Below are 12,578 nucleotides of genomic sequence, written 5' to 3'. Positions count from 1 at the left end.
TGGTTACAATTATGATCTTTTGTGTACCATATGTTGACATTTGCCAATAAAAAAGAAATTACTAACTGAATTGCAAAATACATATTTATCTGCTTGCTCCCAATGTCTCTTTTTAACGAAGCCCCGAGCATATGACCAAAGATGTTGATGCAAACTTAAGAAATCACGACACCTCGAATGTGCACTGCCAAACAAGTAGCGAAAAATGTTACTTAGAGCCAATAAAGTTTACTACAACCATAGAATTGATTAACATCTAAATTAATTAATTACTTTTACCGCTAACGCCAAACAAGTGCATCACCAAAAACATTACAAAGTAACATTTGAAGAAAACTAGATGGATACCTTCAAAGCAGACAATTAAGAAAAAGAGAGGGGGGGAAGAAGGGGAAAAGGTCAAATGTGTTGTTTCCAGCAACCTGCTAAAACAGGCAATCTATCAGGCACATTCTATGCATTAGTGCATTTCCCTATGATCCAAACAGATGTGAATTACATTATTTTCCTTTTAAGCTAAAGAAAATATGCTTCCATAATGTACTAAAGTATCTATACTGTTGTTAATAACAAAAATTTGTAATACAATATAATTTCCTAAGTTCATCTGAAGAAACAATGAAATTAGGTTGAATGTATGTGAATGCCGCATAGGTAGGTTGTTTTCTTCAAAATTTTGTAAAACATGATAACATTTTGAGTTACTTTGGGTTTTCTAGACAATCTAACACAAACAACATGGGTTTATAGTGAACAAACACTTCCCCTTATTAAAGAACAAAACCTATGCCTTACCTTACAGCTATGTCAGTCTAACACAAACAACGTTCAAATGAAACACAACTTGAGTAAACTTTGTACTCAAATTTTCTATGAATTGGTACGCCACGTTCTATAGCTTATTAGACACTAGCCACCTCACTCACTATCAATTATCTAATCTAACTAACTAACTAACAAAAAGGTTTTTTATTTTTTGCAAAGGTAAAACAACATTTCATTTATAAAAGAAAAAGACCATAGGCAATAGAACTGCACTATGGAAAGAAAAGTCCAACCAAGTTCTCGACACAAGAATATATCCACACAAGCTCATAATCAAACCCAACAAAAATAAGAAAACCAACCCCCACACTTTTCTGCATAATTATGCAGGAAGTGACATAAGTAATTGACATAAGCTTTCTGGTTCCCCAATATACTACAATCGCCTCTAAAAGAAACAATTGAAAGATCCTATATATTAAGCTTGATTAGAAATTCTGTACAAATTCACTATCCACCACCCTCCCATATACACTTGTTCAAGGCCATGCCTCACACCAACACACTCCAATACCAACTATTGCACAATCCGCACTGGTCATCCCATTGACAGTGGAAAAAAGAACTTATTCAACGCCATGCCACACACCAACACTCTCCAATACCAACTATTGCACAATCCACACTACTCATCCCATCGACAGTGGAAAAAAGAAAAAACACCCATCAAAGACAACATAATGAGTTCAAAGCCAAAACCACTTTTATACTCCACATCTAAGAGTCAACTTCAGAACATATCTGAATAAACACACTAACCACTAAACAAAAATTCACAATCATCTAGAAAAAGCTGGCAAAAAGCTAAAATCACCTTCCTACACCAACAGGTGGACCTTAACCACTCCTCCCATTAGCAAAACTGACCCCCACCAAATTCCACATTCCCACTAAATCCACCAAACAAAGCCAACAACAGCAGAGGCCACTCCAAAATAAAAAAAACCAACAGAAAAAGTTATCAAACATGAGGGAGCTTCGAATTAAGAATTTTATTCAAGTTTCCAAATGAGTTCATAGGAGTCCTCACAGGTATGACTATAAATTTTATCGTATACTATTAATATAATTGGTATTCATTTAGAATTCACAAAATAGTAATTCGGTAATCGACAACAACAAAAATCTCAAACTATACAATGAATTGAAAATGTTGGTATGCCAACATAAAGAATACACAAATAAATAAAGATTTGTTAGCAATAATAACTAGAGTAAAAAGAAGAAAATCACTAAGTTAACATAAGTGGCATAAAAGCTTTTCCAACAGTATCAGTAAGCATGTAAAGATCATCACTTTCTCAACCTTATAAATTTAGAAAATTTTAGCTCTTGCAAAGATCAAAATCCTAAATCAAACATTGTTACACGGAAAGACTAGAGTAATTTAGTGTAGTACAAAGGGCCAATCTCAATTAGGCATAGTTATGAGGAAAAAATAGACCAAAAATAATTTGGATACATTAGGGGTACGGAATTACGTAGTTCTGCCACAGTATAGTTGAAAATGTGGTAAAAGTGACAGATAAAAAAGACATGTCAGACAGCTGAAAAAGAGACGGTGAGTGTTTTCACCTTAAGAAGATAAAGCTGGGTCAAAATTAAGTTGGCACATGTCAGAGCCCCTTGGTATGTCTCTTAATCTTTTGAGAGAACGGTCCTTGTCTGTTTTGTCCATTGAAATATCAACAAAAATAAGCATTGTCTTCAAAACAACTCCATTCCATAAAATATATTCAGTGAATGCCAATTCATCTTCAAGTCCTTGATATCCTTCTATGTGAATATAGGCCAGGTGGGATTTGAGACATTCAGAAAGTGTTGTTGACTCCGGTTGCCATGTTCTCAATGGTAGTGGTTCCTCCTACAACCAACAAGGGACACCATACCGTGCCTCAAAAATATACTTGTGTACAGATAGAGACATACATGCATGTATATATAGACCTACCAAAGAATGTTTGAATTAAATTTGAAAATTCAACAAACCTTGTTGCTCTGAATTATGAGAACTTGAAGCATGTGGCATTGCTCAAGAACATTGACCAGAAGATTTGAGTTGAAACATGGAAGGATGAACTTCAGATGATGTAAATCGCGAAATTCGGGATAATTTAGAACAGGGGCATGAGTTGGCCACTGCACGTACACGATAACAACAAGTGATGGCGCAATATTAGAACCAAACTACACATGTAAAAACATATAAAGCATAAAAGTAAAACTTCACCTTTGAAGTCGAATGACACAACTCTAGATATAGATCCTCGTCATCATCTAGGAGGCCGTTATGAAATTCACTTCTGTCATCTCGGATGAGGTTGAGAATAGGGTCAACAAATTCAGTTTCAGCCACGGAAAAGACATCAAGAAACGCTTCCACCATACTGTGAAACTTACCAACAATGCCCAATTTAAAACATCCTTCATTTATATTAAAGTAAGTCCAAGTGAAATCGTCATTGGAGGAAGGTTTCTCGAGAACTTTGGTGAAAGACATTTCTTCAGAGACAATGTAAAAGTAAACATGCAAAGTTTCCAGCCTAGGGCAGCCAGAGATAAAGGAAACTAATTCAGTTGGACCCACAATATCTTCGCCGAGAGACAACGTCTTCAGTGATGGAAAATAAACGGAGTTTACACGGTCAAGATTGCAGTGTGCTGTTTCGATTGAACCGTGAAGACTGCAGTATTAGAAAAATATGATTCGAAAGTAAAAGTGAGTTTGAACATAAAAACAAATCATTCTGAGTTTTCATTAAAACATGAGTATCTGCAAAAATTTACCTTAGGGAAACGAGGTTAGTGCAATTGATGAAGAGTGAACGAGGGATGTCAATACAAGACTCGTCAATACAAAGATAGAGTTCTTGAAGGTGGGGTCCAATGGCAGCAAGAATCCACGTTTCAGCATTCCTGAGTTGTAACTCATCGCGTGGATCATCAAATGTGAGAGTGAGACGGAACCTTCGCATGTCGCGGGATTTGCGGAGAGTGAGAACAGAGTTAATGAATAATGCAACCTTTTTGAACGAAGTTGAGTGGTGAAAGTCGAAGTCGAAGATCTGGAGATCCTTCCAGAGATGAAGATATCTAGGAGAGACGAGGCTCATGGTTGCGACGGAAGTTCTCGTTGGGAGGAAGGACATGATATGGCATAGTACAAAGTCCGGTAGAGTGCTCAACCTGTCGGTGAGGTCATCGCCTCCTCCACCGTCGTTTTCTTCTTCTGCTTTTGGTGGTGACTCCTCCGCCATCGTGGATTCAGCGTATCCTATCGTTCTAGAACTAACGTGTTTCAATGTGTGAGTGTGATTGACATTGACATTGAGTGAGGGTTTTAGGGTTTAAGGCGACGTCGTCGTTTCGATCAACTACCTGCTGAGTTTCACTCAAATTACCAAATTATCCACCAGAGTATTGCATTGGATTGCATCGCCTGTTTGCCTTCCTTCCTTCCTTTTTTTTGGCATGTTTTTTTTAGGAATAAAATAAAATAAAAGGAAATGCTAAAAATCAATAGTATATATATAAATTAAGGTTTTTTATGCCACATGTCACTTCCACATTCATTCTCAATATTTTTATTATTTTTTCTATTTTATTTAACATAAATATCTCAACAAACTTTTGATCTTATGCACTCAGTATTTTTTATCTCAACAAACTACACATCAATCAATAAATCAATCAATCAATAGTTTATATATAAATTAAGGTTTTTTATGCCACATGTCACTTCCACATTCATTCTCAATATTTTTATTATTTTTTCTATTTTATTTAACATAAATATCTCAACAAACTTTTGATCTTATGCACTCAGTATTTTTTATCTCAACAAACTACACATCAATCAATCAATCAATAGTATATATATAAAGTAAGGTTTTTTATGCCACATGTCACTTCCACATTCATTCTCAATATTTTTATTATTTTTTCTATTTTATTTAACATAAATATCTCAACAAACTTTTGATCTTATGCACTCAGTATTTTTTATCTCAACAAACTACACATCAATCAATCAATCAATCAATCAATAGTATATATATAAAGTAAGGTTTTTTATGTCATGTCACTTCCACATTCATTCTCAATATTTTTATTATTTTTTCTATTTTTAAAAACCAATATTTTATTTAACAAAAATCGGGTTTTCGGGCTACTTGATCGGATTGCTCCGAAACATCCCCAGAAAATCAGAAAAAATTCAAGGACCATGACTCCCGTAGAAGCGACTTCTTACGGGTCTCCGCCCCTCAAAATCCAAAATTCCATCGTTTAAACCCATTTTTCATTTTTATTAATTTTTCATATTCTCAGAAAAATCCGAAAAAAAATTCCATTAGTTTTATTTGATTTTTAGAATTTTTTGGTACTATTTTTATATTTTTATGATTTTATTTGACAGGTTTTTAGCATTTTTTACTTAGTTTTTTTGTTGTTTTTAAAAGGAAAACTCAAAACTGTTGAAATGTGAGAGAGTATGACGACTGATTATACATAAGAATTGTCTGGATTATAAAATCCGAAATAGTAAACACGAATCCGAATTTTAAAATCTGGAACGCACAAGGGCATTTTTAGAAATTTTACAGGGCGCGGGAGAAGGCAATAGGGTGGGAAAGTAATAGTCCATGTTTAAAGGACCCAAAACTATTACCACTTGGACTAATTCATTATTGATTTTGTTACACTTTTTATTCTTGCATTGGACATTCATCTCTTCATTTATATTTATTTTTAATTTTTTTTGAAATATTTATATTTATTTTTATGATATTATTATAATTGTAAATTTAAATAAATTCAATCTAATATACTGACACGTGTATTCCTGCACACAAACTTATAAAACTTATTTAATATCTAACCCGGGCAACGCCGGGTCTCTAAACTAGTAAAATAAAAGGAAATGATAACAAATATTATGATACTGTTGTTAAGAAAATTAATACTCCCTCCGTTCCTTTTTAACCGTTACATTTGCTAAAAAAATTGTTCCTAAATAAGTGTCACTTTTAGAGTTTAAGAGTGTAATATGTCAATTATACCCTTAACCTCTCAATTACTAAATCTGCCACATTAATTGCATTATTATTTGAGCCTAATCTAATTCCTCTACTCCATCATAAAAAGCTTTTACCGAGTGTAATATGTCTTCCACTTTTGGAGTAAACATTTTTACCGATTCCACAAAAAAGCTTTCTGCTAATAAATACAATAAACCCACTCTTCATTGTTCCAATACATAGAGCTCCACAACTATTTCTCTTTAAATATGTACAGTACACTAACCATACTTATGTTATTCCAAGAAAAAAAACACCCAACATATGAACATGAAAGAGGAAATACCCATGAAACAAGAAATTGCTTTGAACAACAATGAAGAAAAAAAAGTGGAAGATTCATTGTACAACAATGAAGAAAAAACAGTGGAAGGATCATTGAACTACAATGGCGAAAAAACAGTGGGAAATTCATTGGGTTCGTTGGGTAGCATAGAAGGAGAAATAGTGGAAGACTCTTTGGACAACAATGAAGAAGAAATAGTGGAAGACAGTGAGGACAGCAATGAAGAAGAAATAGTGGAAGACAGTGAGAATGAAGGAGAAGGATTTCCAGCACCAGTAGTAGATTTTGACTTAAATGAAGAGCATGAGTATGAATTTGATCTGAATAAATTTCCAGAAGATGATGGAGAAGAGTCTTCCTAAAGAGAAGAATTTCGTCCGGTGATTAGGAAGATGCGGAAAATTCTTCTTCCTAAATTTTATTGAAGACTTGTTAATCTTTAAATTTATGAAGTATGAACGAATGAGACTCAATTTCTATCCTTTTTATTTTGAATTATGAATGAATGAGACTGAAGTTATTTTCTTTCATTATGAATGCAAATTCATTTATGTTTAAAGAATCCACACAAACACTCCACACATACGCATTGCTTTATTTACGGTTGGTGTTGTACTTGTTGCATGGAATTACATGTGTTAGTACTATTCTTGTTAAAGTGCACGTAAAAATAAGTCTTGTACTTGTTGCATGGAGTACTATACTATAGCTACATAAAAATAATGAAATTTTATAAGTGAAGGAGTAATACTTAAACTGCTTAGTGTTCATCAAAAGTTCTTGTACTAACATTGTTCAAATGAGTAGAAGTGTTCATGTGACTACAACCCAGTCACAATAAGTATCACTCAGTTAAGTAGTTCAAAACATCTTGCACTAACATTGGATTACACTTCACTTGAGTGGGTAGTTGTCCTTCTCTTTCTAGTCTCTTCTTATTCATATGTGGAATCTTATATTTATTGGAACCATTGGCTATCATGATCTCTATCATGCATAATTGTAATGTTACAAATATGCGATTGGACTTAACCGATGGAAAGTTCTCAAATGACTTTACCACTGCATTGACAAGTTCATCAACAGTTTTTGGTGACTCCTTGTGTTGTAATGATTGTATAGCACTAAAAAATCCAAGATCTAAGACATTTAGATCCGGAGAATTTGGAGGTTGAGACATCAAACGGATATCAAATCCATCTTTTGTGGCTTCTTGAAGGAACTCAGGATCATCAAGACTAATATGAGTTCTTGCGTTATCTTGTTGGATAAATATTGTAGACCCCAAGTCCTCTCTTGGCCATTTTGCCTTTATAGCTGGCAGGACTTTCTCAATAAAAAATGATCTTATGACATCTCTGTTTACCGAAGTCATTGCTTTTGTCTCCATTGTTCCCGTAACTCGGTTAGCACTTGTCCTCTTAGCTGGTTCCTTGGTAACAAAAGGAAAAATGCCAATTTTACCATCAAAAATTTCATTTCCTTGCGCGTCAAATCTTGGTCGAGCTTGAGCAACTAAAAACATAACTTTGGCAATAAAGTTTTTGCTTTTACAAGTACGATGTGGCTCATCCCCATCCGTTAGCAAATAATAGTTCTCTGACTTTTTAGTCAGGTAAAACCACTTTTCATCAATATGAATAATATTGTGCATACTTTTAAACATTGGATCATGTGGTATACCTTCAAGCATCGACAAACAAAATTCCATCCTAGATCTTTTGTTTTCTTCTTTCAAAAATGGCTTTATGGAATTTGAATGGCGTCGTATAATCCCCTTCTTTAGAAGTCTAAACACAGAAGTTGGATTTGTATTCAACGCCCAAGCTAATGATCGAATGGTTCTTCTTTTTCTCAAAGGAACTTCACGGATTTGGTTTGGATCAATTTTAATTCTCTTACGTCCACAATTTTTTGTCTTTCTATGAGACACATCATGTGCTTCACTTTCTTTTGATCTTTTCCAAATACGTTGGACAGTTCTCATAGAAACTGAGAATGATGAAGCCGCTGCCTTTGTAACTCCTCTAGGTAATTTTCCATCAACACTTTTTTGCAGTAGCTCATGATAAACAGATTTGCGCTCTTCATTGCTTAAAACTCTTAGTCTATTTCTTTCACTATTTGGTTCAGCTTCTTCAATATTTTCTTGAATTGATCCTAAAATTAATAATAAGAAGGACAATAAATGATTTGGACAATAAATGAACAAATAAGTTGGAAGAAGTCATGACTAAAGAATTTGTCACAGTATGCACGTTAAAGAAGAATGAAGAATAAGAAAACTTTAGTAGTGTAACAAAGGTGACAAAGCTACATGCATATCTTAAGTTTTTTTTTTTAATGAATGAGCCAAATGCATATCAAGTTTTTTTTTTTAATGAATGAGCCAAATGCATATCTTAAGATTTTTTTTCTTAATGAATGAGCTAAAGAAAAATAACTTACCATTGTCCAAATCATTGTTTGTGACTTCAAAATTGTCTTCCAAATTCATATCTATACCATTGTCCAAATCATGGTATGTGACTTCAATATTTTCTTGAATCGCTCCTTGCATTGAAAATAAAATGGTGAGATACTAAAATATAAATTAATATAACACACAATCTTAAGAAAAAATTCTTAATGAATGAGCTAAAGAAAAATAACTTACCATTGTCCAAATCATTGTTTGTGACTTCAAAATTGTCTTCCAAATTCATATCTATACCATTGTCCAAATCATGGTATGTGACTTCAATATTTTCTTGAATCGCTCCTTGCATTGAAAATAAAATGGTGAGATACTAAAATATAAATTAATATAACACACAATCTTAAGAAAAAATTCTTAATGAATGAACTAAAGAAAAATAACTTACCATTGTCCAAATCATTGTTTGTGACTTCAAAATTGTCTTCCAAATTCATATCTATACCATTGTCCAAATCATGGTATGTGACTTCAATATTTTCTTGAATCGCTCCTTGCATTGAAAATAAAATGGTGAGATACTAAAATATAAATTAATGTAACACACAATCTTAAGAAAAATTTCTTAATGAATGAGCTAAAGAAAAATAACTTACCATTGTCCAAATCATTGTTTGTGACTTCAAAATTGTCTTCCAAATTCATATCTATACCATTGTCCAAATCATGGTATGTGACTTCAATATTTTCTTGAATCGCTCATTGCATTAAAATTAAAATGGTGAGATACTAAAATATAAATTAATGTAACACACAATCTTAAGATTTTTTTTAATGAATGAGCTAAAGAAAAATAACTAACCATTGTCCAAATCATTGTTTGTGACTTCAAAATTGTCTTCAAAATTCATATCTATACCATTGTCCAAATCGTGGTATGTATCTTCAATATTTTCTTGAATCGCTCCTTGCATTAAAAATAAAATGGTGAGATACTAAAATATAAATTAATGTAACTCACAATCTTAAGATTTTTTTTTAATGAATGAGCTAAAGAAAAATAACTCCATAGTACACGTACATGAACAAATAAGCTGTATATTATGCAAGCTGTACATGAACAAATAAGCTAAAGAGAATACTCCATGATTTGGACAATAAATGAAAAAATAATAAGGAAGAAGTCATGATTAAAGACTTTGTCTTAGTACTCATACGCGTTAAAGAAAAATGAAGAATAAGAAAACTTTAGTAGTGTAACAAAGGTGACAAAGCTAAATGCACATAAATGAACAAATACAATACCAATATCATTGTTGAACTCTTCAGCCTCTTCATGAGAAAAGGTTTCTTCAGCATCAAAATTAAGATCTGGCAAAGGTGTAAATTCAACATTTAAATCTATATCACACAATGAAAATCTTGTAATGTTTGATGCCATATTTGATGAGTTATAAAATCTGCAAACTGCCATATATATACACTTCAACTATTGGTGATTTTACTTTTGTTTTGGTGGGAGGGATAAATTTTGATTAAAAAAGTTGGAGGGAAGTTCAAACCAAAAATTAAGTTGGAGGCAAGGTTTATTTGTTACTCCTTTTAAAAATTCAAAAACAAAACAAGAAGAAAAATTGGAAAAAAACAATTGGAGTACGTGATTACTCATTTGGGATTTGGCTTTTGGGTTTCCAATGCTCTTGTCAAAAAATTGAGCCATGCATTTACTGTATGTAGTGAACGTGAGCCGCATTTGGAGTACCAAGGAAAAGTTCAGCTAAAGATATAAGGGTAGAACAGGAAAAAGAGAGCTATTTTTCCTATGCCTTGGTTGTAGCAAAATGTGCAAAAGCGACACATATAAAGGAACAGAGGGAGTATAGAAATTTTATATTGGAAAATGGTGAAAAACTTGTTTAACTAGTACTCCCTCCGGTCTCAAATGTAAGAAACAAAAAAATAAAATTGGTGGTCTCCATTTGTTCAACTTGAACATCTTCCTCAATAGACATGTTTGAAGCTAAGATCTCAGCCACTTTCTGAGTATTTTCATCAACATTCTGAGCAATCTTTTCAGTATTTTCTTCAACTCTTTGATCTCCATGTAGAGAATTTTCCTTATCAGCCATCTGAGATATACCTTCATGAGTCTCAGTAGCTTGCTTAACATTCTCAGCTTCCCTTTGAAGAGATGCATCACCATCCTTCTGAGCATCATCTTCAGTTAGTGATTCTCCAAGCAGAGCTTTGAACTGAGAGCTTCCTTCTGCAACAATTTCCTTTGCAAGCTTGGAGACTTCAGAAAATATCTCCAATGCTGGTGGAGAGGGAGGTCTGGTTTCTACATTCCTAGGAGGTTCATCTCTGATCTCCTCTACCTTTCTCTTCTTTCTGGTTTTCTGAACATTCTGATTAGAAGTCCTCTTAGCAGATCCAGAAGTGCCTGAGGTTGTGAAGGAAGGCATATTTGAGGTGGTGATGCGTAGTTGACCTAAAGTCTTTGATGTGAACTTCATGAAGTCAAGCTTGCGTGGTTCACCCTCAAGTGGCACTTTTGCTTTCTGAAATATAGGAGTAAGCTGCATTCCATAGGGCAATCCAGCTACAGTTTGTTTCATTGCCAAACATGAGTCAATCATGTGTTGGATAATGAGAAAACAAAGGTTAATTTTGGTTTTGCTTATGAGGTGGTGGATGATGCATAGGTCCATATCAGAGAAGACATTAAAAGATCCACATTTTGGTACTAGAGTGTGCCTAATCATGTTGTGAAGGATTTTTAGTACATCTACTAGATATTTGGAGTTAAAGGTGAGATTTTCTGTGGTGTAATTGGCTATGAGTTGAGTTTTGTTAACCTTGAGGTTATCAAACCATGAGCAAGAAAATAGTTTGTTACCTTCATTAGGAATTTTCAAAGCTTCAGAGAGGAAAGCCTGAGTGATAGTGATATGTACTCCTTTTACAGAAGAGATGAGAAAGTTCTCATTTTCCTTTTTCTTCTGCTTCACAATCAAGTTGGTGTAGAACTCTCTAACCAAACCTTCATAGGTGTGCTCTTGTAGAGACACAAAGTTAGTCCATCCTTGTGGATCTGTGAATTTCTTCAGATCCTAACCCTTTGTCTTCAAGCTATCAAACTCAAAACACTTAGTTCTGCTCAGAGGTCTAAGAGCAATCTTGTCTGCTCTTTGAGCCTTTAGAACAGCAGCCACCTTTGTGATGTCTTTCCCTTTGCCATGCTTTCTTGGGAAAGATTCATTCTTCACAACAACTTCAACACTTGCATTCTTTTCTTTTGAAGAGGAAGCAGACTTCTCTTCAGTCAGAGGAAGAGCTTCATCAGCAATCTCCTTCATTCTCTTGTAGATTTTTATGGAAGCCTTAACAATCTCAGAGAGAGTTTGCTCCGAATCTTCTTCAGGAACTTCCTCTATTTGTTCCTCATATGTTTCATCCATTTCCTCATCATCTGAAGAGAAGCTTTCTTCTTCAGTGCTAGGTTCTTCCTCCTCTTCTTTTTCTTCTTCTTCTTCTTCTTTTTCACTAGAGTCTGTTTCTTTTTCTTGATCAGAGATAAGATCTACATGAGAAACAGTTGGTTTCGTTGAGGATTTCTTCATCCTTGTAGAGCGTCTAGTAGGAACAGGTCTAGGTTTGATGATTGGTTGTTTAGAAGATGTTGCTTTTGAAGATTTTGGAGCGTCAAAAGCAGGGTAAATGACGTTAGGAAGGATTGTGTGAACAGGGTTTTCGTTTAAAGTTTGTTGATCAGAGGTTTGATCAGCAGCGACGTTTAGTGGTGGTGATGGAGAACGTTCGACTTGAGAGTTCTCATCATCAGCAAATTTTGAAGTAGTTTTGGTTCTTGCCATTTTGCAGAAAATGTGAAGAACAGAGTGTTTGTGAATATTTTGAGAAATTTGAATAGAGAAGTTTGGATTTGAAGTAGATGTGAAATAATCAGAGTTGT

The 12,578-nt window shown here is 34.0% G+C and overlaps 3 protein-coding genes across 3 annotated transcripts; all 3 read right to left on the bottom strand.

The window, feature by feature from the left end:
• Positions 1-2,122: 2,122 nt before the first annotated feature.
• Positions 2,123-4,292, bottom strand: LOC146899638 (F-box/FBD/LRR-repeat protein At5g56420-like). Its single transcript, XM_085739214.1, has 4 exons — positions 3,613-4,292; positions 3,056-3,509; positions 2,815-2,964; positions 2,123-2,689 (listed from the first exon to the last, which is right to left on the bottom strand). Exons 1-4 carry the CDS (start codon positions 4,080-4,082, stop codon positions 2,402-2,404), a joined length of 1,362 nt encoding a protein of 453 aa, XP_085595340.1. The 5' UTR covers positions 4,083-4,292; the 3' UTR covers positions 2,123-2,401.
• A 2,661-nt stretch (positions 4,293-6,953) lies between these two features.
• Positions 6,954-8,945, bottom strand: LOC146899637 (uncharacterized). The gene is made up of 2 exons (XM_085735471.1): positions 8,638-8,945; positions 6,954-8,349 (listed from the first exon to the last, which is right to left on the bottom strand). Exons 1-2 carry the CDS (start codon positions 8,747-8,749, stop codon positions 7,034-7,036), a joined length of 1,428 nt encoding a protein of 475 aa, XP_085591597.1. The 5' UTR covers positions 8,750-8,945; the 3' UTR covers positions 6,954-7,033.
• An 864-nt stretch (positions 8,946-9,809) lies between these two features.
• LOC146899636 (uncharacterized) lies at positions 9,810-12,480 on the bottom strand. Its single transcript, XM_085736826.1, has 6 exons — positions 12,153-12,480; positions 11,724-12,038; positions 11,505-11,648; positions 10,594-11,207; positions 10,271-10,382; positions 9,810-9,976 (listed from the first exon to the last, which is right to left on the bottom strand). The coding sequence occupies exons 1-6, from the start codon at positions 12,478-12,480 to the stop codon at positions 9,810-9,812; spliced, it is 1,680 nt and encodes a 559-aa protein (XP_085592952.1).
• Between the last annotated feature and the right edge of the window lie 98 nt (positions 12,481-12,578).

Source organism: Medicago sativa, chromosome 8, assembly GCF_051527215.1.
Source record: "Medicago sativa cultivar Bolivia chromosome 8, Bolivia_mono, whole genome shotgun sequence".
In the NCBI taxonomy this organism is placed as follows: domain Eukaryota; kingdom Viridiplantae; phylum Streptophyta; class Magnoliopsida; order Fabales; family Fabaceae; genus Medicago; species Medicago sativa.
Note: the sequence above shows the minus strand (reverse complement) of the source record. Positions and strands in the feature narration are given on the sequence as shown.